The 27,792-nt window shown below is 46.0% G+C and overlaps 1 protein-coding gene and 1 long non-coding RNA gene across 10 annotated transcripts in view; one reads left to right on the top strand and one right to left on the bottom strand.

Moving 5' to 3' along the window:
• The window catches only part of CAMSAP3 (calmodulin regulated spectrin associated protein family member 3), a 44,974-nt gene extending 43,535 nt beyond the window's left edge, over positions 1-1,439 (bottom strand). For 4 of the 6 annotated variants that reach the window (XM_077327405.1, XM_077327401.1, XM_077327402.1 and 1 more), the window contains exon 1: positions 1,086-1,438. In XM_077327405.1, the coding sequence (XP_077183520.1) occupies positions 1,086-1,233 (148 nt within the window). In that variant the 5' untranslated portion in view covers positions 1,234-1,438. Of the gene's footprint in view, positions 1-1,085 lie in introns of all 6 variants that reach the window. The other 2 variants (XM_077327400.1, XM_077327403.1) reach the window with 2 other exon arrangements.
• Positions 1,440-1,490: 51 nt separating this feature from the next.
• On the top strand, positions 1,491-27,689 carry LOC143832669 (uncharacterized). Of its 4 annotated transcripts, none has more exons than XR_013229345.1 (4): positions 6,493-6,790; positions 16,476-16,656; positions 23,351-23,417; positions 26,584-27,689. It is a non-coding gene; the product is annotated as an uncharacterized LOC143832669 (long non-coding RNA). The 4 variants fall into 4 exon arrangements; XR_013229344.1 differs by lacking the exon at positions 6,493-6,790 and adding an exon at positions 6,838-12,810; XR_013229346.1 differs by lacking the exons at positions 6,493-6,790; positions 16,476-16,656 and adding an exon at positions 1,491-2,015 and having other exon boundaries at positions 26,584-27,687.
• The last annotated feature ends 103 nt before the right edge of the window (positions 27,690-27,792 follow it).

The raw sequence follows: 27,792 nt of genomic DNA on the forward strand, positions 1-27,792 counted from the left end.
AACCGCTGCTTAGAACCTACCTAGACACCTTTGTGCTAAGGCAAGTCCAGAAGATCAAGCACATGATACCCCCAAGGCAGCATTAAATACTTTTTCCCTCTCCTTCCAGCCTTAAAGCAACCACAGCCTGACCTAGGAATAAAAGAGGCAGGCTCTGCAGCTAGAGACCTGCTCTTGCCTGACGGCCCTGCATCCCCCTCAAGGAATTTAACACCAGCAACGGTGGTGACACTGAACAAAAGGTAAACACACCAACAGGGCCACCGCAGGGGCCACCAAACAGGGTGCTGCATCAACAAGGCTACCCTCAGCCCTCACACACCAGCTGGACACTAGACTGCTCAGCAAGGTGTGTCTCAAGCCTCTGATCTCACCTAACAGAACACCAGTCATGCAAGCAGATGCTGACGGCATAACAAAGGCGAGAGAGAGAGATGGAGGACTGGAGTGCTTTGGCGAAGGGGAGGATGGCACAAGATTTACATAGGGGAGCATTATGGAAGCAGTACTCCACCCCCTGTGCAAACCTAATAGCCACCCCACCCCCCAACTGAAAAGGTACCTTCCCGTCTGCCTGCTTGGTAACAACAATTATTAGGGGGCTACCATCTGGCAGAAAGGTACCAAGACGAGCCACGGTTTGGCCCTGCCAGCCCCACCCGGACTCTCTGACCCAGATGCTGGCGACCAAAACCAGCCACCCATTGTTAGCGCCGAGGATGGGTTGGGGAAACCGCGGGGGGGGGGGAGGCGGTGTACCGCGGAAGCCCCCTTTGCCTCCTTTCTCGTTGACTGCCAGTAGGCAGGGCAGCCCTTACAGTCGACTGCGATGGGGGGCAGGGAATATATTATGCCAGTCTTCCCCAGAGAGGCGGGGAGGGAAAGCAAAGAATGCCGCTCAGAAGCAAAGCCCGGGGAGCTCCCAACCCACCCGCAACAGCGCCCCAATGGGGGGGGGGATCACCGCCACTCTCCTCGCGCCCCTCCTATAACAGATCAGGAAGAGAAATCAGTAAGGCTCTGCCCACAGCCCAGCGTGCCAGCCGAGCCCCCCCCCCCCGCGCCCGCATCAGCTCCATTGGTACCTGCACCTCCGTAGCCCTTGGCGAGCACCCAAGCCAGGCTGGCAGCGCTGCGCGCCCGGGAGAAATCATACTGATCCAAGGGCTTGATTTCGGGCACCAGGAAGCTCTTCCTCATGGCCGCGGCTGCAGCGGGAGCAGCGGCCACCATGGCCCCCGCACCAGGGTCTGGAACTGGCTTCGGCCTGGCGCGGCGGCGGCGGCTGCGAAGACCCGAGTGGCGCTAGCGGCGACTGCCCCAGCCGAGCGCATCCCCGTCCAGCCGCCCCTCCAGCTCCAGGTGCAAGCGTCCGCCCTGACGTCCTCCTCTTCCCCCTGCCCACGTGATCCCGACCGTCAATCAATGCGGAGGCGGGGCTTGCAGACAGGTAATTGCCCCGGGAAAGAGGGAGGCGGCGGCGCTGAACAGAGAGCTGCAACCCGGGGTGGGTGGGGCGCGTGCGCGCCTTGCAGCAAGCAGGCCCGGCGCTTGTGGGGGGAGCCTGAAAGGGTTCCTCTCCGCTCATTCCGCCCGCACCGCCGGGGAGACCCGCGCGGCGGCGACGAGGGTGGGATTCCCCTCTCCTTATGGTCCCGGCTGGCAGCGGAGGGAGACACAAAGGAACCGCAGATCAGGCTGGAGCAGGCGCGCGCTCTCTCGCTGGCTCTTTCGCATACACACCTCCACCATGTTGGTGGGCAGGAGCCTCGCGGCGGGAGAGGAGAGGATGAGGCATCCGCTTGGCCCCCGCCTAAGTCTTACTCATTATTTTCCTCCAGGATGCGCGTGGAGGGCTTTGCGCTCGTCCTGCCCCGCTTCCAGAACTAGATCTGAGGAAGCTCTAGAGCAGGATTGTGTGCTTCCCTTCCCGACAAGCATCGCCCCAGAGCTAGAAAAGAACCTTTGCGGTACTCCAGTCGCTGAGGCGCCTTCCTTCAGAGAGGCAGCTGAAGGTCCGCAGTTTTTCTTTTTCGGGGGGGGGGGGGATGAGATATGTAGTGAAATGATAGGAGAGTGAATAGAAATGCTTCTCCTCCCCCCTCCCCCTTATGAGATCTCTGGGCTACCCAATGAAAGGGATGGCAGCAGATTTGGACAGACAAAAGAAAATAGTGCACACGATGCAGAATTAGCAGATGCTCCTTCCAGATGGGTGGGCATGATGGCTCCTTACACTGGGTGTGCTGAGACATGCATGACTCTCATTGGTCCTTCTGATTCCTGTAAAGCTGCCTGTGTGTGTGCAAGTCACACATGACTTCTTATGGTGACCCCAGCAAGGTGCTTCCAAGGCAAGTGAGAAGCAGAGGAGGTGGTTTGCCAATGCCTTCAAGTCTTCCTTGGTAGTCTCTCATCCATCTAGCTGGGCTTCTGAGATCAGGCTATACTACACCATTTCACATCCTACCTAGCCTAGTGGCTTTTATTTTGCTTCTGGGCTCCTGCCTTCCTTCATTCTCTGCTAGTGGGACCCCCAAGACCAATGGGCAGACCATTGCTGGAAAGGGAATGCTGACCTACACAGCTCCTTGGTTTGACCCGTTCTTATAATTGTAATAGCTTAACAAATTGGGAGTTGATGGAATGCATATTCCAAAACATCATCCCAAAATGAAATTGGAAGACAAATTTCAATTGCTTTCATGAATGGAAGTTCTGAATATGCACAGTCTATTGTGTGCATTCTGTGTTATTGTTTTTGGAAAGGTAGCCCTGGGCTTAGCCCTGGGTGTTGTTTAACAAGAAGTGCTTACCATCCACTAATATACTAGGATTTTGCTTTTAAATAATCATTAACTCAAATCAGATGTTTTGCTTTTGCGTGTGAGAACTCTTAACAAGGTAGATGCATACTGAGAGCAAGTTGTTGGAATGCCAGGTGTGTGTTTAGTTGCATTTCAGCTGTGTAACTCCATAACTGACAAGGAAAGAGAACTCTCAACCCTTCTTATGCTGGGTGTGGGGAGTTTAGGAAAGATGAAGGCATAAAGTTCTTGTAGCCCAGTCCTGTAATTTTTTGCTCACAAGTAACTCCTACAGCATCCAGTGTGGTTAACTCCCCAAAAAGTGAATGTAGAATATCTGTCATCCATTGCAATGGATGATGATGATGTCATCCATTCAGTCGTGTCCAACTCTCTGCGATTCTATAGGAAAGACCTACCACATTTCCATTGGGTGGGTTTGTTTCTCATTTGATACTAGAGGCATGCTTTCCAGATGTCTTCATTTTATAGGATATTCCATATGGCAAAAGGCAGAATCCAGTAGGCCGTTAGAAATTACCATGGAAATTAAACCTCATACTTCTATAAACCCATCTCTAAATTATCTTTCCCCCCCAGATTTGGCCCCTTGGAGTCCTCACCAATAATATCTGGCCCATATCTAGCCACAAGCCAAGAGTACTTAACTTGTCTTTAAAAGGAGTAGTAATTTTTGCTGATTCCCTCTTCCCATTAAAGATCCTCACTATTCTGTACCTGAAAGTCCATTGACCCCTCACCAGAACAAAATGGGACTCGATGGACTGCAGCAACAAGGGGGGGATGTGCCACCCTGCCGGGTGGCACATAAATACAGTACACTTCCGATCAGTAAGCTGAGACTGAATTGTGAACCAGAATCAGAGTCCCAGAATTATGTCCAACAGTTCTAGTCAAGGGGGGCAGGCCACAGAGAACGGGCAAGGTAGCAGTTGAGGACAAAGGTGGAGTTACAGGCCCCACTTACTGAAGAGTAGTTCATGGTCGAGCCATAAGAACTGGAAGAGAGTCCAATGCCAAGCTGAAGTCAGGAAACAGAGTATTATTATTGTTGTTAATTTGATTTATTATCTGCCACTCCCAGACAGCTCGTGGCAGGTTACGTATGTTTGAATAAAACCGCCATAAAACCCCTATTAAAACTCCAGACATAAAAACAACAAATTCATTAATTAGAAAAAGAAGAAACAGCAGAAAAAACTCACTAATCTCATTCCCCCAATAACATCTCCTAGAGGAGTGGGTGGGAAGAGAGGCTCAGATGGAACACACAAACTGCCACTCATGCTGCTCTGTCCTGGACGGGGGGCCATTCAGATCTTCCTAGCCTCACTGGCCTCAACCATAGACCTGGTGGAAGAGCTCCGTTTTGCAGGCCCTGCAGAATGCCAAAAGCTCCCGCAGGGCCCACAGCTCCCCTGTGAGCTCATTAGACCAGGTAGGGGCCAGGCCCGAGAAGGCCCTGGCCCTTGTTGAGGCCAGGCATGCTTCTCTGGGGCCGGGAATGATCAACAAATTAGTATCCACAGAGCGTAAAGTCCTGCAGGGGGCATAGGGTGACAGGCAGTCCCTCAGATATGAGGATCCCAGACCACAAAGGGCGTAAAGGTTAAAACCAAAACGAGATCCTGGCAGCAACCAGCAGCCAATGCAGCTGCCTCAGCACAGGCTGGATGTGGGCCCTCCAAGACCTTCCTGTGAGGACCCTGGCAGCTGCATTTTGCAATTTCCAGATCAAGCCCAAGCTGCAATTTCTGCAATTTCCAGATCAAGCCCAAGGGCAAGAGTAGATCTACAAAGTTTCGCTGGGAAGCAAGGAGCCAAATGTCCAGGCAGACAGGCAGGGAATGCATGCATTGTGCCCACAGAGAAACCTGGCTAAGGCTTCTTAAATATTCCTCTGAAAGAGCCCTGTAGCTACACCACAATGTCCAAAACAATTAAAATATATACAGTACCAATATTTGGTTTAAAAACCCAAGGCTTATAGCATAACCTCAATAAAATCAATGCATATTAATACCTCCACTGGCCAAAGTGCCTACAGCTGGCCTTAGTCTTTATCCAGTGGAGAGCCTGCAGCTGCGCACCATTTAGGTTGACAACATGCTAACAGCCTCTCAGTTTGCTGGAAACTGTCAAACTGACTTGCCTGTGCTGTGTCAGCCACTCGGGTAAGCCTTCAGGACTGGCTGGGACCTCTGGCCATGGGCACAGTGTAACCGGCATGAAGAGCTGGGTTGGCTCTTGGCTAGACCCAGCTGCCTGATTGTCCTTAGGGTCCACCTGACCCCGATTCTCAGCTGGGACAACTGCCAGCCCTGGAATATCTTCTTTCGGGTGCCAGAAAGAGTCAGGATCCCCATTCAGCCTGGGGTCAGACCCAAGCTCAACTGCACTCTCTGGCAACAGGTCTGGAGCCTAAGAACAGCCCTGTTGCAACTGACCAAAGATCCAGTGTGTCCAGCGTACTAACTCAGTGCATGGAGATTCCAATGAGCCATCATGGATAACAGCCATTAATGAATTTCTCCTCTATGAATTTGTTTACTATCACCCTATCTAACAGTACAGTCCTAATCAGAGCTAATCCTAAATAAAGTTAACACCCTTCTAAATCCATTGCCTTCAGTTAGAAGGGAGTAACTCCGTTTCGGATTAGCTGGCCTCTGCTTGAATGACGAAAGCAGCCAAAAGGCCTTTACATAACTGGCAGAATGCTCATGTATGCAGAAAAGCATGACTTTGTAAATTTACCCAAGGGGGGGGGATAAAAGCCTATATTATGAGAACTGAAAGTGGAAGAAATGAAATGTTGATAATGGCAGAGCATCTGTTAGGAAGAGAAGCAAACAACATCCTTCATCCCCTGAGGGATCATAAAAGGGACTTGAAGGAGAGATTTCTACGCTTTTCTTGCCTGCTTTGGGTTTCAGGGACCCCCCAACTTGTGCCCTTTTAAAAGCCATTTAATCAGTGACCATCTTGTGGTTATGAAGGTAGCATGTTGATCATGTACCATAGAAAGAAATGTTTTGTGGGTTCTAAACAGTCAAAAATTAAAGGTGGCTATGCTGGCCTACTAGGAAAAAAATCAGCTTTTCCCCGCATTGGGTTAGCTGAACATTACCAAGCTCTTGAGTGTCCCTGAACTCTTTTACAAGAGGGAATGAAGAGAAAGGAGTTCCAAGGCACAATGGAATAGTTCCATGGTCTGCAGTTTTTCACACAAGAATTATGCACTTTATGAGATGATCATTTTTATAGAAGTGTGTATGAAGTACAATGGTAAAAACCAATGTTGTATTTTTTTTAATTAATAATTTAAAAATAAGATAAAAAGTGGTCAAGGAGGAGTTATTTAGGCTTAACACTTCAGTGGTACCAAGGGCTTTTAGGACAGAGGAGCAGACAGTGGCTTTCTTCAAAGACATATTGCAAGCAATAATTTACTGCCAAACAATTTCACTGTTTTAACTGAAGGCTGGTATCAGAGGGAGCTCAGTTAGGAAAAAATCTGGTTCAACGAAGATACAGATGTAGAGCCAGATATCAAATCTTGGATTTGCTTCAACCGGTTAGAGTCTATTCCCTTTCAGGAGTATATGGGAGGACTTTTACTTCCTTTTACTTTTTTTTAAATTCCTAGTTTTTAGGTTTTCTAGTGAAAATGGAACTTCATCACTTTTTGAGGGAACTGAGTCCATCCACCTATTACCACAACCACCATAAGGAATCTATATATCTGTTTTATAGGTTTAATCTTATAGACATATGTACTTGGTCTCCATTCTTCCTGGCTGAATCAGGAAAGTAAAGATCTGCCTGTCACGGGGCAAAGTCTAATATTGGCACAGTGGTGGAATGTAGTGCAAACCTCCTGTAAATCATTAATAGATCTGTGAAATAGTTAGATAAAATGAGCCCCAAGAGCCTTTGGTTTCCTTCAAAGCAACTAACAAGTAAGTTTATCATCTGGAACATTTTAGCAGGTGCCTTTACAAAACCCTTCAGCTAGACTAGAGCATGTGGAGGAGAATGTATTTCTTATGATTCCCACACTCTGGATGTCCTTTAGCAAAGAGGTTGATAGCTTGCTTGCTGTAATGTATAAGTTTATGCCTCTTTGTGTCAGAATGGTTTCAGTGCTCCTGAGTGAGTCGTTTGTCTCAGCTTGGTGTAGTGGCTAGGAGCAGTGGCTTCTAATCTGGCGAGCTGGGTTTGATTCTCCACTCCTCCACATGCAGCCAGCTGGGTGACCTTGGGACAGCCTTTTTCAACCTTTTGACCATGGAGGAACCCCTGAAATAATTGTTCAGGCTTTGAGGAACCCCAGAAGTGATGTCAGCTTGGCCACACACCCTGCCACACCCCCAGAAGTGGCATCACTCCCTGCCCCCTTAGCCCTAATTTTGTTCCCTTCTCCCACCGTTACTAGTACTATGGTGGCTCTGCCTCATGTAGGCTGGAAAGAAGAGTGGGAGCTGAGAAGACAGCCTGGACCCATCCATACCATGCCACTTTAGAGCTCCCACGGACCCTCAGAGGCCCATGGACCCCTGGTTGGGAATCCCTGCCTTGGACTCATCAGAGCCCTGATAGTGCTCTTCTCATCAGGGCTCTCTCAGCCCCATCGATCTCACAGGGAGCCTGTTGTAGGGAGAGGCAGGGTAGATGTAAACTGCTTTGAGACTCCTGGTAGAGAAAAGCAGGGTATAAAAAATCAACTCTTCTTTAATGAGGCTTCCTCTGAATTAAAAAAAAGGCTCAGGGATTGTGTTGACAGGCGGATTTTTCACTGTGGATGTGGCTTACAACCTGCCTATTTCAGAAGTAGCTGTATTGCAAGGGCCAGTTTTGTATATCACTTGCCATAAACCAGGCAGTACCACTGATCTTCAGTGTATCAATGACTTTTCCTCAGCAGAGCCAAAAACAGTGGAAAGGGGTGATTTTTCAGAGAGGAAAGGTAGTTAGTAGAAGGGATTACATTGCTTCCCACAGTTGTCTTCCCCTGTAAAATCATAGCCTCAGCCGCTATGATGTATTAAGGTGTTAAAATTGTAATGGGACTGCACAAAACATGTAGTTCCTCCCTTAGAGCAGCTGTACTGAAGTCCAAGAGCAGCTAAGTCTCCACTTATCTTTGGACAAGGACACAAATCCAGGTGCTGTAGACCGCAGCCTACACTTAAAACTGTTAACAAAGAATTGCTTTCTTGGGATTGCATTTAAGGTCTGAGTTCTTGTAGGATTCATATTTAACAAGAACCTTACTGAGAAGGCATCAGTATGCCAGTATGACCATAATTTAAGCTGTGCTAGTGTACAGACCCATCTGTTTATTACATTATCTCCCAGTTTCTCTGAGACGTCAAGCATAGAGTCCATGGTTTTTCCTGCCCCGATAACAACCATGTAAGGTTGACAAAACTTAAGAAAAGGATTAGGCCAAAGTCACTCAGTGAGCTTTATGGCTGAGTGGGAATTTAAACTCCGGCCTCCTGCATCCTCACTGTGTACTACAGCTTACATCATGCAATCTGGTCAGCAAAGGCTGGAAAAGAGAAGAGAGTTCCCCATTTCCCCATATAATTGAGGAGTTGGAGTATGTTTGTCATAGAGAAGAGTGCCCCCTGCTGACTGAGTTCTCTTGCAGTCTTTCATGCATTTGCCCTCTGCCAGTTCAGACCAGACATTCAGCTCTTTATCCTGGGATCTGCTGTGAAACAAACTCATGGAAGATTGCCAGCTGTTTTGCAGAGGCAGGTACAACATGCCGAAGTATGCCTGTCTCATATTATTACGTTATAGCTGAGCAGTGGTGCAGTTATACTTGAAAGAAGGGAGGAAATGCTTAGATTAGGGATAATAGGAGAGAGCCAAAGAGAGGAATGCTTGCTCTGTCATTAACAACGTTGTCCCAGCCTTTTTTCTTTTCTTTTTTTAATGTTGGGCATGTCTGTTGCAGGTTTACTGCTGTTTAAGCTCCAATCCTGAAAACACTTTCCTGGAAGTAAACCCTGTTCAACAAAATGGAACATAATTCTGAACTGGGAAAGTTCCCTAAGTTACCCACACAATGACCCCTATCAATGTTTTAGCCACACTTTCCCAGATATAATTATTCCTCTCAAGGGAGTTTGCTAAAGCTACATTATCTTGGGTTAATGGTTCATATCCCAAGACTCACTCCACAACAAGGACAACACCAGAAATTACTTACCTCCTTGACAAAGAACAGGGCTAAGGCAGTGGGCTACAATAGTTTAAGAATGAAGATCAGCTTTTAACCCAGAGAACTGTTAAGGCACAAGATGCAGTTCTACTGCTGAAGAGATGCAGATCAGCCTGCCTAGGAACCATGTGGGCCATTCCACACAATGGGCAATGTTGTTAAATCTGAGCGCTATTGAAAAGCGCTGCAATCAAAACCGGCAGGTCTCTGTAACGCACACAGCCATTTCTATCGAAAAAAAGGCTCTCCCACTCACAGACTCACCGAAATTGCAACAAAGGAGGCAATATATTTCCGCTCTTCCTCCCGCCCCTGGCCGTCAATCAAACAGAACAGCCAAGTAACTCTTGCGTTCGTGCTTCCCTTTAAAAACTGTTTTTTAAAAACCCGAAAACACCAGTAGCAACGCATATTTGTTCATTCGATGTATCAGAACGACCTTTTTCACTGGCGTAGGAGCTGGCACTTAATCGTTTACATGCTATTAAAGTAAAAAAAAAAATCCCCCCCCCATGCTATTTCTGGCTGAAATTATGGGCAGTGTCGAACGGGGGGCTGTATTGCAGTGGTCCCTAACGCCTGGTCGGCGGACCGGGACCAGTCCGTATTTCAGTCAGTATCAGGCCGCGGCTCCTCCTCGTCCTCCTTCCCAGCTGCTGCCTTGGGGGCTGCCCTGCCACTCTGCCGCCAGCTCACCTTTGGTACTGTCCAGCGGCTGCCATGGTTGGGGCTCCCCCTCAGTGTGGCACTGCGTGGCACTGCACAGCTGCTGCTGGCAGTGCCCCCCAACGGGTGGCAAGAAGTCAGGGGCACCGGCAGGAAAGCAAGAGGAGCAGTGGCTCAGGTGGCAGCAATGTCCCTCTGCAAAAGACTACACACACACACCCGGGCCTCAGGAAAATTGTCGAGCATTGACCAGTCCCCGGTGATAAAAAGGTATTGTGCTTGGAAACTTTACAGACAATTGCTTGTGGAGGGATTTCAGCCAAAGAAGCATCGCTTATTCGTTGCTTTTGCTGGTTTAAGGGGTGGGGAATGGTGATCGCGACGCCAGAAGCTCGGGTGCGAGAGCTTAGGGAGGGACATGCTTGCTACCACTATACTGAGAACGCACATGTCATTTTTGGATGTGTTGCAGGTTGTTCTCAAGTGTCTAGCGGTTTTTTTAGGGGCAATCCACTTTTGTGGATTCCCTGAAAAGCACTACAACGAAGCGATTTTTGCGAGAGTGTTGCAGGAGTGTTGTAGATTGTGTACGATATCATGAATAATGAAAAATAAGTAGCGTTACACAATGGTAAGAATTCAGCAACATTAGCAAGTGTGGAATGGCCCTGTGTGAGCTGCTATTTGAAGGAAAAGTTTGCACATGAGGATATATAATCAATAAATTGTGACATGGAACCAGCAGTTGGCTTTATTAGTTCTACCTTAAGTTACCTAATCCTTCTCCTTGTCGTTTTTCTTTCCCCACCAACCTTTTCTTCTTCCCCTCCCCCCTTTCTTCTTTTTCTCCTTTTTCTTCTATATGACCAGATTCTTCAGTTGCAGAAACAAGAATCTCAGCCAGTAGCAAGAGGGATAGAGGTCTTGGTGCTAGGAGGGAGGAGAATTGAAACACCATTCAGCTGCTGTAAAAGCTGAGCCTCTGTCTATGGTTCTTTTACAGATAATCTTTTAATTGATTCTTAGCCTGGGCATCATAACCTAGAGCTGTGAGAAAGAACTGCTGGCAGAAAGGAAAATGCCCATCCTCTAACTCAGAGACATTTTTCTTCCTGCTGTTTGTTTACATGGTGTTATTTTATTGTAAACTGCTTTTAGTCCTCATCTGAGGAGAAAAGTGGCATATGAATATTTAAATAAAACAGCAATTACATTGTCCATTCCTGGCAGCTCTGTAGGGAAGGAACCCAACTTCTTCAATCCTCCTTCACTCTGCCTGTGTTGCCTAAGCAAGGAACTGTAGGGGAGACATTAGCACACACGGATTACAAGAGCAAACCAAGGAATGATTATTAGGAGATCTTTCTAGCAGCAATGTAGCAAAGGATTATCAATTCCTGGGTTAAACTCTGGAGGAAACTACACATAATACTGGAGATCCGTGACTGAAATTCCAGATGTATATTTGGCCCCAGTTTCAAGGGGGGGGGGCGCAATATGAATCCAGGGCACAGCACTGGAGAGTGGGATTAACTCTTCTTACTGTGCTAGTTCACCTGAAACTCATTCATGGAGCCTGGGCCTCACTTGATTTATTCTCAGTTAGTCACTTGGTCTCCTTTCAGTCACAGGACTGTAGTGTTAGATGGATGTTCGTCACCTCTTTTCCTCTCTGTGTCTTCCACTAGAGTTTGGGGAAGTTTGCTCACAAATGATTAAATCCAGGCTGTTTTGGCATTATTCTGTAAACCATGAAACCCAAAGATATACTTCCCACAAAAACTGAAATGCTGTTATTGCTTCCAGTAGTTCAGCAAAATGAGCAGCCAATAAAATTCAACTTGAGCGTCTCACAGTTCAGTACATCCATCAGCTATCATTCAACTCAAGCTATATCACATCACTTCTATGAAGCCTATCTTCTGCCTGCTATATGTGTGCATAGTTAATGCAACTGAACAAGAAACACACCGGAATTGTACCTCTGTGGAAGTAGTTGCCTGTCCAGGAGGCTTGGAGGATAGGAAACAAATGTGCTTAGTGCAGCTGGTTAAAAGGAATGGCAGGAAGAAGAGAGGGTGGGTAGGAGAGAAGTCCTTGGCTATGCTTTTTACAGGCCATGTGGAAACTATTCTTGCTCTTGCTGTGATCTAGACTCAGAAATGAGGAAACTGTATACAGCTTAATGATTCCTGATTGGGTTTCAGAAGTCCAATTTCTAAGGCTGATGAATAGTGACCAAACATATCATTTGGGGTGAGCAGTTCCCTTTGATCAGATCCTGAACATTTGAATTTTAAAAACAGGGACAGAGAGGCAATGATGTCTTATTAATTTATATACCACTCCCCCACCACCACCCAAAGAGGCCTTTTTGGTTTGTTCTCCCTTCCTCCAACTTATTCTCACAGCACACTGCGAGGTAGTTAGACTGAGAGACTGTGAAAGGCCCAGGGGCGCACAATGAGCTCCACAGTGGAGAGGAGGCTTGAGCCTGGTTATCCAAGGGCTTAATCCAGCACTAACGTCTACACCACACTGGGAACAAGGTTGTGTTGTTTCCTTGGTGGTGCTATGGCTGTTGAGACAACACAGCAGCAGCAGAGCTCCCCCATGGCACACGTCCCCACATTTTCAGTACTTTAATCCCCCTGCAGCAGCTATTTCCCCTACACCACCTATGCTTGAACATCATATCTTTACAATAATCTGCATATTAGGTTGCTTAAATTCCCAGCTTTCATTTTTAAAGTAAATCTGTAGTCTCTCAATCATTGCCCTTACCCTCATATCTCTGCAATGAGATACAGACTTACTATGAATTCCCAGCATTCAGATAATTTTAAAGACATTCAATTGCTGATAATAAAAACCAAAGCCCCTTTTGAGATGAGGAGGTAAAATGGCTGGCCTGTGAGTGGGATTGGAAAATCTGAGTTTCTCACCTGCATGGCAGCCAACTAGGCTTTGCTTCAATTTTTCACAGCGAAGCAGGTATAGGAGAGATCAGAGAAAAGCTGAGGAGACCCCAGTGATGCACAAATTCACCACCGTGACAGGAAACATTACTCCTTGCCAGTAAGTCAAAATCCTCTGTAAGCTCAGCACAGGGCTTTTACTCCCACCTGCATATGCAGGTGGGAGAGGGGTATGTATGTATGTATGTATGTATATTGGAATGCTAAAGTAGGAAGCCAAAAGATAACCGGGATAACAGGCAAGTTTGGCCTTGGAGTACAAAATGAAGCAGGGCACAGGCTGGTAGAATTTTGTCAAGATAATACAATGGTCATAGCAAGCACTCTTTTCCAACAACCCAAGACACATGGACATCACCAGATGGTCAACACAGAAATCAGATTGACTATGTGCTCTGCAGCCAAAGATGGAGAAGTTCTATACAGTCAATAAAAACAAGACAAGGAGCTGATTGTGGTTCAGATCATCAGCTTCTTGTTGCAAAATTTAGGCTTAAATTGAAGAAAGTAGGGAACTCAATCATATCCCTGATGAATATACAGTAGAGGTGACAAATAGATTTAAGGAATTAGATCTGATAGACAGAGTGCCTGAAGAACTATGGACGGAGGTTCGCAACATTGTACAAGAGGTAGCAACTAAAACCATCCCAAAGAAAAAGAAATGCAAGAAATCAAAATGGCTGTCTGAGGAAGCTTTACAAATAGCTAAGGAGAGAAGGGAAGTGTAAGGCAAGGGAGAAAGAGAAAGATACACCCAATTGAATGCATAATTCTAGAGAAAAGCTAGAAGAGATAAGAATGCTTTCTTAAATGAACAGTGCAAACAAATAGAAGAAAACAATAGAATGGGGAGGACCAGAGATCTTTTCAAGAAAATTGGAAATATGAAGAGAACGTTTCATGCAAAGGTGGTTACGATAAGGGACCAAAATGGTAGGGACCTCACAGAAGCAGAAGAGATTAAACAAAGGTGGCAAAATTATACAGAAGATCTATACAAGAGCGAGCTTAACCCCTGATGACCACAGTGGGGTAGTTACTGACCTGGAGCCAGACATCCTGGAATGTGAAGTCAAATGGGCCTTAGGAAGTCTGAGCAACAATAAAGCTAGTGGTGGTGACAGCATTCCAGTTGAATTATTCAAAATCTTAAAGGACGATGCAGTAAAAGTGCTACACTCAATATGCCAGCAAATTTGGAAAACTCAACAGTGGCCACAGGATTAGAAAAGGTCAGTTTACATTCCAATCCCAATGAAGGGCAATGCCAAAGAATGTTCAAACTACCGCACCATTGCACTAATTTCTCATGCTAGCAAAGTTATGCTCAAGATCCTACAAGCTAGGATCCAGCAATATGTGGACCGAGAACTTCCAGAAGTACAGGCAGGATTTCGAAGAGGCAGAGGAACTAGAGATCAAATTGCCAACATACGCTGGATCATGGAGAAAGCTAGGGAGTTCCAGAAGAACATCTACTTCTGCTTCATTGACTATGCTAAAGCCTTTGATTGTGTGGAGCACAACAAATTGTGGCAAGTTCTTAAAGAGATGGGAATACCAGAGGATCTTATTTGTCTCTTGAGAAATTTATATGCAGGTCAAGAAGCAACAGTGAGAACCGAACATGGAATCACTGATTGGTTCAAAATTGAGAAAGGAGTTTGGCAAGGCTGTATACTGTCGCCTTGCCTATTTAACTTGTATGCGGAGCACATCATGAGAAAGGCGGGATTAGAGGAGTCACAAATTGGGATCAAGATTGCAGGGAGAAATATCAACAACCTTAGATATGCAGATGATACCACTCTAATGGCAGAAAGTGAAGAGGAACTTAAGAGCCTGTTGATGCGGGTGAAGGAGGAGAGTGCAAAAGTTGGCTTGAAACTCAACATCAAGAAAACAAAGATCATGGCATCTGGCCCTCTCAATTCCTGGCAAATAGATGGGGAAGAAATGGAGATAGTGACAGATTTTATTTTCCTGGGCTCAAAGATCACTGCAGATGGGGACTGCAGCAAAGAAATTTAAAGACGCTTGTTCCTGGGGAGGAAAGCTATGGCAAATCTAGACAGCATCCTAAAAAGCAGAGACATCACCCTGCCAACAAAAGTGCGTTTAGTCAGGGCTATGGTCTTCCCAGTTGCAATGTATGGCTGCGAAAGTTGGACCATAAGGAAGGCCGAGCGTCAAAGAATTGAGGCTTTTGAACTCTGGTGCTGGAGAAGACTCTTGCGAGTCCCTTGGACTGCAAGGTGAACAAACCGGTCAGTCCTAGAGGAGATCAGCCCTGACTGCTCTTTAGAAGGCCAGATCCTGAAGATGAAACTCAAATACTTTGGCCACCTCATGAGAAGGAAGGACTCCCTGGAGAAGAACCTAATGCTGGGAGCGATCAAGGGCAAAAGAAGAGGGGGACGACAGAAAATGAGGTGGCTGGATGGAGTCACTGAAGCAGTAGGTGCAAACTTAAATGGACTCCGGGGAATGGTAGAGGACAGGAAGGCCTGGAGGATCATTGTCCATGGGGTCGCGATGGGTCGGACACGACTTCGCACCTAACAACAACAACAACAAATTTATATTGCACTTATATACCACCCTCCCCTGCCCTCCCCTAAGACTCAGGGTGGTTTGTTCAACGAGGTCCCCCCAAAAGTGTAAACATGGCCTCCCTAGCTGTTCTAAAACAGCGGTCCCCAACGTTCATCTGGTCAGGGACCGCCTCCGGGGGTGTGGGAGAGCCAGCGGCCAGGCTGCTGCAGTTGCTCATAAACGCGCATGCCCAATTGCTGCGCATGCGCATTTTGGCCACCAGGTGGCGCTAACATGCACATGCGGCAGTTCCGCGTGTGCGCGTTAGCGTCGCTGGCGTGCCGGCTGCCACGCCGGCTGCCATGCCGGCCTCTTCCCCCCCCCCTCGCTCATATGCTGGCGGCCCGATATGATGGCCTTTGCGGCCTGATACCGGGCCGCGGAGCAGGGGTTGGGGACCCCTGTTCTATAAGACAGTGGTCCCCAACCTTTATTAGGCTGGGGACCGGCAGGGCATCGGGCCGTGCCCGCGGGGACCGCGCCCGCGCGGGGCACGCCCACGCTTCTGGTCGCGCCCGCGGGCCGCGCCCGCGCATCGAGCCGCACCCGCGAGCCGCGCCCGCGGATCGGGCCGCGCCCGGAAGCCACGCCCGCGGATCGGGCCGCGCCCGCCCGCGGATCGGGCCGTGCGGGCACGGCCCGCACGGGCGCGGCCCGGCCATGATTCCCTCTCCCCGCCCTCCCGCAGTAAGTAGCTTCCCGGGCCGCAAGCTTGCGGCCTGGGAAGTTTTTTACTGCGGGGGGGGGCGGGGAGAGGGAGCTGCGGCCCGGCGCCATGGCCTTCGCGGCCCGGCGCCGGGCCGTGGCCCGCAGGTTGGGGACCACTGCTACAAGACATCAGCTGGGTAGTTCTTCCCACATGAACACCTGAAGCTGCCTTACACTGAATCAGACCATCCATCCAGCAAGGCCAATATTGTCTTTTGGCAACTGAGAAACCCTTAACAAAACGGACCATGTAGTGCTCCAGGGGGCCCCAGCCCACAGTCTGGGGACAGTCTTTGGAGAGGTGTGGATTGCTGTGTAATGGTCTCTGAGAAAATGGAGAGACTATGCCAGTGTCATTTTTTTGTCCTGTTACAGAATAGTCGGTGAGTATTTGAAAGTAATTTAAAGTCTGATCAGTTTTCTAATAACTGTACTTTCTATTGCGGGACTGGTGTGAAGATTGGGTGAGAAAGTCAGCCCAGGAAGCAAGGATTTACTGCAGAGCTTTTGCTGCTATTGGTACCAGGCTCCTGAAGGTTATCATTTTGGCTTCCTCACTCTATAATGTTCCTGTTGTGAAGGCAAAGGCTGGATGTCGCTGAGCAAAGAGTTCTTTCATTGCCTATTTGACAGACACTGAGTAAGTATTACATTTGGTTGGAGGCAAATCCTGAAAATGGTGAACAAATAAAGGCTCTATTGATGGAAGTTGGGGCAGCTTACAAATAGTACTGATACCAGGAACATCTGTAACAAGTCAGGAAGGGGCTCTTGGGAGATATGGACAGGTGCAATTGACACCTTTCCTTTGTCCAGTTCTGCCTCTTCCCCTCCCCCTCCTCTTCCCAGGTGGTTCTGTACCATCCTTTCTTGTTGGCATGCTTACCCTTCAAGGACCCACAAGCACCTTCCAGCTCCATCTTTCAGCTGCTAAACACTGCAGTGTCCTTCTGTTATTTTATATATCAAAAAGTACTAGGGTGGATAATATCCTTAGGGAAACCTCAGTTCAGACATTGATTACTGCAATTAATACCAATACCAAATGGCTTTGGTGTACTATACCCTTTCTTGTTAAAGGATACCATGCTGCCCATTTGTGAAAAAAGAGGAAGTTCCTTGTATCATTTTGCAGGCAACTCTAACCACTCATTCAAATTCAGCACAGCACACAGTTCCTTTTTTCCTTCTACGTTTTTTTTTTCCTTGAGCAATTAATCCATCAAGCCTTTTAATATCAGATCTCCAAAAAAGATTTGGAGGGTGGGGTAATCAGGTCCTGACTGCCTTCAGGATATTCTAGACCTGGGCCCTGAGTTTTCAAAACAGAAAGCTAAGGGGCCATTCTACCCAGTTATTCAAATTTAAAATCCTTAAATTAAATAAGCAATTAGAATTAATTAGATCCCCCTTCCCAAAAAAATTCCAGCTTTCATCCTGACTCAGAATTGGAACATATGCAAAATAATGTGCATCTTTCTGTATACAGAATACTGCATGGCCACCTGGGTAGAGGTATCGAGGGCAAAGAACTACCAAGGAATCCTAATGACTCTCAACATTACCAACAGTGGCTGGATAAAGATATTTGCCACATAGTGTAGATTCACAGAATGGTAATTATAACCATACAGTTGCAGAGTCTGATCTCTGAAATCTCCCCATCTAATCAGAAATATAGGCTGGTCATAAAGGTCACTTCACTATAGCCCATTATGCACGGAGTGGAAGGTCCACATTCGGGGTGGAATGGCGGCAGCTAAAATCACCAATTATGCACGCTGCAGGCGGCAAACAGGCGCAGAGTCAACGTATGCCGCCGAAAAAGCCACATTAGCAAGATGCGGAAGATGGGCCTATTATGCATGGCTGCTGAAATGGCGGCATGGAGAACGAGGAGGAGGAAGAAGTGAAGCAAACCGATTACGCACGGGACGGAACACAACAGCGGAAAAACCCAGAGTATCCGATTATGCATGCGGATACTCTGGAGCCACTTCTGGTTGCGCCCTGGTCCCAGGAAGCTCCACTTTCTTCCACATCTCGCTAACGTGGCTTTTTCGGCGGCATACATGACTCTGCGCCCGGTTGCCGCCCACAGTGTGCATAATTGGTGATTTTAGCCGCCTCCATTCTACCCCGAATGTGGACTTTCCACTCCGTGCATAATGGGCCAAAGTGGAGCTTCCCGGGACCAGGGCGCAACCAGAAGCGGCTCCCAAGTAGCTGCATGTATAATCAGATACTCTGGGTTTGGCCGCCGTTGCATTCCGTCCCATGCGTAAACGGTTTGTTTCGCTTCTTCCTCCTCCGCATTCTCCATACCGCCGTTTCAGCGGCCGTGCACAATAGGCCTATCTGGCTAGGTAGTACAAATGACCAGTTCCCTACACCACCATGGTTACTCTCTAGCAAGTTGCAAGCAGGAACACTACAACTAGCCATTTGCAGCCAGCCACTATTACAGCCCCTCCCTCTTGGAAAACAACACTATCACCAAGCACCTTCTTGGGAACTCTAGCTTGTCCTTACAAGCCTGTAATTGCAAGAGTTGTTTGTGTTTATCTAGCTGCATATGCAAACATCCCCAAAGGCCAAAGGGGGTGGTGGAGGCAAAGTAAAAGATGGCTTCTGAGAGTAGACACTCCTGACAATTGTGGTAAGTAATAGGCCATTGAAGATTGGCGGAAAGCAGTGGGAATTCTTAAGCCATGACACTGGCTCTGCCAGTAAATCCCTCCCCCTTGCAGCTACTTCAGAGACAAAGTAAAGTTGCCTTTTCCCCTTCTTATCACTTCACATCTGAATCACAGTGGCTGGAGGGGGAATTAGAGGAAGCTATCAGAGCCCCTTCTACAGCTCTGCTTGTGACAGAGGTGAGAAAGGGGGACAAACGGTTTGGGTCCTCCTTTCCTCTTCGGTTCCTTCTGGTTCCTACTTGTACAAATGGATTACCTAAAAGAGTCACATGGGCAGCCATGTTGGTCTGAAACAGCAGAACAAAATTTGAGTCCCACAAAGTTTTATTCAAAGGTTGAGCTTTTGTGTGCATGCACACCATCTGGTATCTCCAACTTGTTCTACTCCTGCAAGAGAAACTGCAGACTTGCACGAGTCCCCTCCTCCTCTGACTCTCTTAAAAGCTCGTGTAATTAGGCCACTCATTTAGAGAGATTCTTTTGCTCAGTAGAAAGAAATTGTCTAAGGCTGACCGCTTAAAACACACTGGTAAGGTAAACACGGCTGAAATTTACTGACAAGTCTGAAGAAAAATGTGTTCCAGTAAAGACCAGATATGCTATCATGATCCCCCCACTACTGCAATCTTGAGGAATTCTGGTTCCAGTCTTTCCTTTCCAGAAGAGCTGCAGAGGATTCAGACAGGCCCATCTCTTGGTCTATTTCCTAGGTGGGGTGGGCAGCTTTATGCTTCTTCACAGCCTCTTGCATTTCTGTTCAGTGAGCTCAACAGTGATTTTGAAAGAATGTTCTCTTAAAACGAGGATAGCTGGCAAAACTACTGAGATCAGGATTATTTTACCCTGTGACATGTTTGCTAAAACGTGTAGCCCCACCCCAGTACACACACACAGGCACATCTACTGTGCAGGTGCCAGGGTTGTACAGGCCTGAGCAGGCCCTGGCAGTCAGCATCTCTCCCACCCCTGAACACACATGTTGGCACACCCTTGGCTTGTTTCCCAAAGTCTGTCCCCCAGGGGCTGCTGCCTGCTCCTCCACACAACAGACAGGCTCCTCAGGTGTGCCACTGTTGTCCAACAGGATGCTACTGCAGAGGCACGGCCCATTGGATGCCTAGTGCAGGCTAGCATCCTCAGCCGACTGAAAGAGGAGCATCCAGAAAGAAACGCCCCTTCCCTGAATTCTGGCAGCAGCGTTGACTTGACCTGGATAGTCCAGGCAAGTCTAAGCCCGTCAGATCTCAGAAACTAAGCAGGGCTGACCCTGACTAGCACTTGAGTGGGAGACCTGCATGGATTTGGATCGGGTTCCTCCAAGGAACACTAGGGGCCATAACATGGAGCCAGGAAATGGCAAAACACCTCTGAACATCCCTTGCCTGGCTGCCAGACAATCCTCAGATCTCTTGGCTGCATTACACCAATGTCAAATTATAGATAAATAGCAGCATTGCTGTTTTGCCTATCAAACTGTCATGCTGGCATTATATAGCTGCAAAGATGTCACAGATGATCCAGCATCTTTCCCCCCTTATCCTAAATCGAGTTTTGCATAAGCCTGTCCTGTGTTCACTTAAGAACCCTTGTAGGCATGCAATCCGTTTTAATCAGACTGCAGGGGGCAGAGGAACTTAATCCCTTGGCATGGGGTCCACATTCCCCAAAGGCTCTGTACCAGCCATGTGATGTACACAACACGCCTGTCTAAAAGGTAAGAGGATTAAATGGCCCAGACTTGTCCAATTAAAGAACTAGGAGAAAACATCATGATAGGAAAGGTCCCCCCCTCCCTGAAAGTTGCAATCTGGATAGTTCCTTCAGGGATAAGAAAACTCTGCAACCTCACAGGTAAATACCCAGATTCTGACTCAACCCCCTCCCCCTCCCCACACACACACTTCTTCCCTTCAATCTATTTTTTTTTTCAGAGCACTTAAAACAACAGTAGAGGATAGTGTTAGATCTCTCTCCCTGGTTGCCTGCCTTGCCATCTGCAGGTTTGATGAAAAAGTTCCCTTTTCAAGTCATTGACTCTGACATTAATGAAGTGTTTTAGGCACACATACCTTGCCCCTTCTTTCCCACCCCCCTAAGTAGTCTGGTTTATATTTTCCACATTGTGAACACTAACTCTTGCTGGAACTGGCTAACAAACGTGTACAACTTGCGAGGGTGGACAGACACTGTACAAATAGCATAGTGTATGAGCTTAAGAGATTTTATAGATATGATTTGCCTTTTTTCAGTGACCTTTCCATCCCTTTGGGGAGAGGGAATTATGAAATGTTTGCATCCAGTTGTAGGCATGAATGGGCCACTTCTCACATATTGTCATTTGTATAATGGCACAAAAGTAAAGGTATCCCCTGTGCAAGCACCGAGTCATGTCTGACCCTTGGGGTGACGCCCTCTAGCGTTTTCATGGCAGACTCAATACGGGGTGGTTTGCCAGTGCCTTCCCCAGTCATGACCGTTTACCCCCCAGCAAGCTGGGTACTCATTTTACTCATTTTACCGACCTCGGAAGGATGGAAGGCTGAGTCAACCTTGAGCCGGCTGCTGGGATTGAACTCCCAGCCTTATGGGCAAAGCTTTCAGACAGCTGCCTTACCACTCTGCGCCACAAGAGGCACAAAAGTAGGAAGGCACAAATTCCTGATTCCTTGATCTATAGGAGCTCACTGCTGAATGTCAACCCACTCTCTAGGGTGAACCTGAAGCGAAGCTGAAGGTCAACTTATCCCAGCTGAGACAAAAGCTGCCCTATGAGATGTTTCAGAGGTCCCGAAATTAGAATTCAATGTGTTAGAGAGGAAGGAGGACAATGGAGGACCATCATGTGAAGGCCTCTTCGTATCCGTTCACCTGTCTGTGCTTACCATACAAAGAGCCATTATACAGTTTTAATTTTTTAACAATAGGACAGATCTAAAAGTACATTTGTATACTCCTTGTTTACTTGTATCTTGCTAATGTCCAAAGCTAAAATCAGTTCCTTTATGCACATCAGTCTCCTTTATGTGTTTCTCACCCCAAAAAATGTATCTGGCTGGATTTATTTATTTAAAATATTTATCTGACTACGTAAATTTATCATTCCATCATGCACATTAACAAAATGGGTGGGGGGGAGGGAGATCAGAGAAAAACCAAAATGACAAATATGTCAAATAAAAATAAAAATAATTTAAAATGGAAACAAGGAAACAATTTTAAATGTTTACAGTTGTTATTATACAAGTGGGAGACCTGCAAGGAACTGCAGGGGGTATCTCATTTTCTCTATCACCCCCACTTTTTCCTCTTTTCCTTCCCTGCCAGTCTTCCATAGCTTCTCCCTTTTTTCTGCTTTCTTCTCCTTCCCACCCACCAGGCAACCTATATTTATTTGCCCCTCCCCCATCTTCAGGGTAGGTTGTGTGAGTAGTGAATCTCTGGTGGTCACTGTTGGCCCTCTTCTTGTTGAGTCTTCCTCCATCAGGGAATGGAACAGAGAAGGCCACCCCTGCCCCACCTAAACTTTGCTTTATAGAAACCGTTTGGAATATTGTTGTGTTTAGCTAGCAAATCCCCAAATAGCCCTAAAATTTCAAAACATAGTTTCAGAGGGCATGGCTTCTTAAAGCTATGGGGGATTTTTAATCCCCCAATGTTTTTTTTTTTAATGTCATGTTTTTCTGGAAACTAGATAAATTTCCCCGTTTGTCCCTGGCTCCATTTGTGGATTTTTAATCCACACAGTGGATCAGTTCAGGATTAGATATATAATCACTTGCTTTATAGTTTTGCAGCTTTAGCAGCTATATATACAGTACTTCTTGTATCACATCTTCCCATACCTTCCTAGTGCTAAGTGGAAGATGACAAGTGGTTGAATTTAGAACATCAAGGAGCCAGCTTGGTGTAGTAGTTAGGAGCGTGGTGGATTTCTAATCTGGCGAGCCAGGTTTGATTTCATGCTTCCCCACATGCAGCCATCTGGGTGACCTCGGGCTTGCCATGGCACTGATAAAGCTGTTCTGACCGAGCAGGAATATCAGGGCTCTCTAAGCCTCACTTACCACAAAGGGTGTCTGTTGTGGGGAGAGGAAAGAGAAGGCGAATGTGAGCTGCTTTGAGCCTCCTTCTGGTAGAGAAAAGCAACATATAAGAACCAACTGTTCTTCTTCTTCATATAGGTGGGTTCCAAACAGCATGGAAATGCATCTGCACCACTTTATTTAGATACTTGTTCCACAACTCTGTTAGGAATCAGGTTGGGTAACAACATAAAATCAGAACAATAGATCAAAATTAATACTTAAAGCCATCTACCAGAAAGAAACTGTCAGATAACCTACAAGTTAGGACTCTTTGAGGATTCTGGCTCTTCAAACACCTTTCTTATGTATGAAGCCTCTTAGGGCATGCTGCATTGTTCCTTAGGAAATAGATAACAGGTGATAACAGTCTTCATAAATGGGCTTGAAGCATTTCTGTTTCAAACTGAAAGACCTTTATTTGCTGCAGTTTTAGGGAGCAGCAGGACTGAACCCAACAGGCCACCAAAACAGTCTGTAAATTGAGCCCTGGAAGGTTTATACTGCTCAGGTGGGGATTTCTCACATGGATAATTATAACTCTCCCTGTTAGGAACCTGAAGAGCAGTTTACACAGGAGAGCTAATGGAGGAAGTCACATTGAACTGCTGCCCCCAACAGTGAGTACTCATTGGGGCATAGTGTATATGTACAACTATCATACTTGTTCTTCTCTAAATAAGTTTTCCTTTTCAGAAATACAGCCACTCTGGTTGCAAGTTTTTTTGGCTAGTGGTTTGCTTCTTTGTTTTTTCAGGTTGCTTACAGAACTTGTTCTATATCTCTGTGTCTTTAGATTGTGAAAAAAAAGGTATCCCAGTGGTAAAAATCTGCAGATTTCAGATTTCTTTTTTTTACCCCAAGTACATTTCTGTTTACTGGAAGACTGTAAATCTTCGGGGACACTGTATATTAGGACTGCAGACTTCTAATCTGGCATGCCGGGTTCGATTCTGCGCTCCCCCATATGCAGCCAGCTGGGTGACCTTGGGCTCGACACGGCACTGATAAAACTGTTCTGACTGGGCAGTGATATCAGGGCTCTCTCAGCCTCACCCACCCCACAGGGTGTCTGTTGTGGGGAGAGGAATGGGAAGGCGACTGTAAGCCACTTTGAGCTGCCTTCAGGTAGGGAAAAGCGGCATATAAGAACCAACTCTTCTTCTTCTATTAATGCAGATGTGACAATGTCCTAAAATGACACAGTTGTTGAACCACTTAAGTATTTTGCACCCCCCAAAAAAACCAACCTCCAAACAAACAAAAGAAAGCCACCCCCACCATGCAACCATGCAGGATATAATTTTACCCTGGATTATTTTCAAAGGGATTTAAAAATTTTTTAGCTCCTGCACAACCTGTTGGGTAGGCTATTTTACATTTGGCACATTTTTTCTGGTTACTATTCATTATTGTGGCTTGTTTTTTTGAGCATGATTACGTTCCTTGGGTTACACACCTCCATCCCCCTGGAATAAATGGCAGCAGTCTAAAGGCTGCCCACTTCATTATGTCTTCATTAAGCTTGTGCAGCCTAGAGGCAACAATTAGACAAGAGATAAACCCAGCAAAGATTATGGCATGACTTTCTCCTGCCACTGAGGTTTTTTTTTTAATTTAAAAAAACTTTTCTTCTATGCCCTGAAATCATGATTTATTTACCTACTTGATTCATTGGGTTCAAGGCCATGAAAATGTAGAATTCATTCAATGTTAAAAAGGAAATTGTACCCCTGTGCATCTGGAATTCAGACATGGCCCATACAGGAGAGGTACAGTGGATCCCTTCTACCCTAGCTTGATTTCACTAACGCAAACCATGTTTTCCCTATGAGATTATCATTCCAAAGAGAACAATTTTAAAAGGGCACATCTTTTTCTCCTTTTAAAACTACTTAAAACAGTGAGGGGAGCTCAGTTTAGGTTTGTGAGCCAAGCAGGGGTTGGAGGTTAAACCCCTTCTTGTCTGCATGTACTTCCTCACTCCAAACTGTGCACAAATCATTTTTTTCAGACAAATGTAGATCAGACTTGCACAATGTCTGTTTTGGTACTTAGATGCCCCCCTCCCACACACACACACACTTTCCCCAAAGTAAATTCTGTCCAGCAAAACTTCATGCCACAATAAATTGATTAGCCTTTAAGGTGCCACAAGACTAACTTATTGAACAATAATGTTACTTTATTCATGTACTTAAGAAAATAATAGTAAACTCAGAAGCTCAGAACATTCTTGAGTTGGAGACTTTATTATCTCTGCTGCCACACAGTGGTGAACAACTGCTGTAGGCAGCACTGGGGGGAAAGAAATCACAAACCAGAAGGAACTACGATTCTGGTGGTTGCTGCGTGGGTCTGAATTAGCAGAACAAAGTTTGAGTCCAGTGGCGCTTTTATGACCAGCAAAGTCCTACTCTGAGTGTAAGCTTTTGTGTGCATGCACACACAAGTTTATTCCCAAAATAAAATTTTAAGGTACTGGAGTCAAACTTATTTCAGGAGGAATTTGAAAGGTGCCACTGGACTCAAATGTTGTTTAGGGGGAACCAAGAAGATCAGGCATTGATTGACAGAAGTGGATTGTTGGCAAGCCTAAAAGAAAAGCAGATTTTTGCTGGCCTACTGGAGCCTGATCATGCTCTGACCATAAAGAACATCTTTAAAAATGGACATCATATACCTTTCCCAGAGGAGGTGCCATGTAGCCTCTAAAACATGTTTGAGGGCACAAATGAACAAACTATACTGTTGCATTCGCACTTGATGGGAACAACAGAACTGTGTTATTTGTGTGGGGATTGTCTGCAAAGGATTTTATGCAGAGAACCATCAGGAGCCATGGAAGGAGTGCCAACTTAAACAACTGCTTTGAAGTTCTCTTACCATATTATTATTTCGATAGATTATTCCACTTCTTTCCAAAGTGCAGTCCATTCATAGAAAAAGGACCCAATCTCATGGAGAGCCTTTGATCCTTGAATCCTCCATAATCATCAGGTTCACTCTCAGCATCTTCTCCAGAACTGTCCAAAAGGTTTTTGGTGGCTTATGGAAAATGTATACCAATGCCCACAGCCAAATGCTTGGCCTGTAATGTTCCAGGGTAAAGAGTTCAAATAATGAAGCCCTGGCCTTGACTGCCTGGCCAGGACCACAGGACCCCCCCCCCCCCATACCACCTATTGAATAGGAAAACCTCAAATAGCAACAACAAAAAGGCCTCTGTCCAAAGAGTGGTTATGCCACTTCCCACATCTACAGGATTGGGGTTGGGTCTTGATGCAAGTTGTATAAATTTACAAACCTTTCCAAAATTGCTAATGAAGTCGGGAGCTGGAAACAATCAAATAAAGCCAGCTAGTATGTATTCTTGTTACCAAGTAGGGTTTGCTGTTATAGGCTTTCCAGAGAGCCAGTTTGGTGCAGTGGTTAGGAGTGTGGACTTCTAATCTGGCATGCCAGGTTCGATTGTGCGCTCCCCCACATGCAACCAGCTGGGTGACCTTGGGCTTGCCACGGCACTGATAAAACTGTTCTGACCGGGCAGAGATATCAGGGCTCTCTCAGCCTCACCCACCTCACAGGGTGTCTGTTGTGGGGAGAGGAATGGGAAGGCGACTGTAAGCCGCTTTGAGCCTCCTTTGAGCCTCCTTCGGGTAGGGAAAAGCGGCATATAAGAACCAACTCTTCTTCTTCTTCTTCATATTAAACCCTGTGTTACCCAATCAGCTTACAAAAATTAGCAGCCTGTACGAAATAGCTACTTTATTCTTTATGTTACAGGCACACCATATCCAGATAAGCCATTGGTTGGTACATCCAGCAATGAGGATACAGTGGGCTCCTTGTCTGCAGCAAATTGTGCAGTTTTTAAAATATGTACACATGCAAAGGACATACAGGGGATTTTCAGTAACATGCTATGACTTAAGTTTCTGAAAGAGAAACTGCTCTTAGTCCCACCTAGGGAACAGAATTCCTTAGATGAAGCTGTTTAGATGGTTCCTCCTTTAAAGCAAGGATAAAACCCCCATTTCAACATGGTCACTGGAACCATGTATCCCTCCTGTGCTGCTTCTGAATTCTGAGTTCCAGGAAAAGTCGCCATGCTGAGACACAACAACCTTATTTCCTTGTTGCCTTCCTTGCTGTCGCCTACTTTGCAATTATGGTGATAAGGTGAAATATGCTGAACATTATTAAGTGTCATATTAATTTTATTATTGTTTTGCTTTTGTTCTAATATCTAAGGCATATTTCCCCCATACACACTGCATTAATGCAGGTTAATTAAACTGTCATGTTAAGTAATGGATGATTGAATAGCATTTGGTTTTTCATTATGTTCTTAAAGTAACTCTTTAAAAAATGCTTGCCACAGGACAATTTTGCAAACCTGAATATTTGGAAAGTCAGACTGGCATCTTGATCGTGATTTCAGGGCTATTCCAGTTCCCAGGTGCTCATCTGATGGGACCACACAAGACCACCAGACATTCATGTGATTCAGGTTAACCCCAGTAAATTGCAAGTGTAGAAAAGCTTGTTTTGGAGGTACTGGAATTGTTTCTACAACTAAAAAAAAATCTTTGGAGTCCAATGCGAGACTACTGATGGATAAAATGAGACAAAAAGGAACAATTGATTTATAGGGTGATATATGTAAATGATGTAAATATGAAATCAGAGGGGAAAAACAGGTATTCTGGAAAAATATATAAAAGAAATTGACATGTCAGCTTATTATACATAGTTCTGTAAATTAAACTTGTTAATGTAATATTTTTTTGAATAAATAAAAATTATATTTTTAAAATAAAGTCTTCTGGTTTATATTTAACAAATCACCAGCAGATTCACGTGGGTAGCCATGTTGGTCTGAAGCAGCACAACAAAACAGTGCCACCTTTAAGACCAACAAAAATGTATTCAAGTCTGAGGAAGAGTGCTTGCACTTGAAAGTTCACACCTTGAATAAATCTTTGTTGGTCT

The sequence above is a fragment of the Paroedura picta genome, chromosome 3 (genome assembly GCF_049243985.1).
Source record: "Paroedura picta isolate Pp20150507F chromosome 3, Ppicta_v3.0, whole genome shotgun sequence".
In the NCBI taxonomy this organism is placed as follows: domain Eukaryota; kingdom Metazoa; phylum Chordata; class Lepidosauria; order Squamata; family Gekkonidae; genus Paroedura; species Paroedura picta.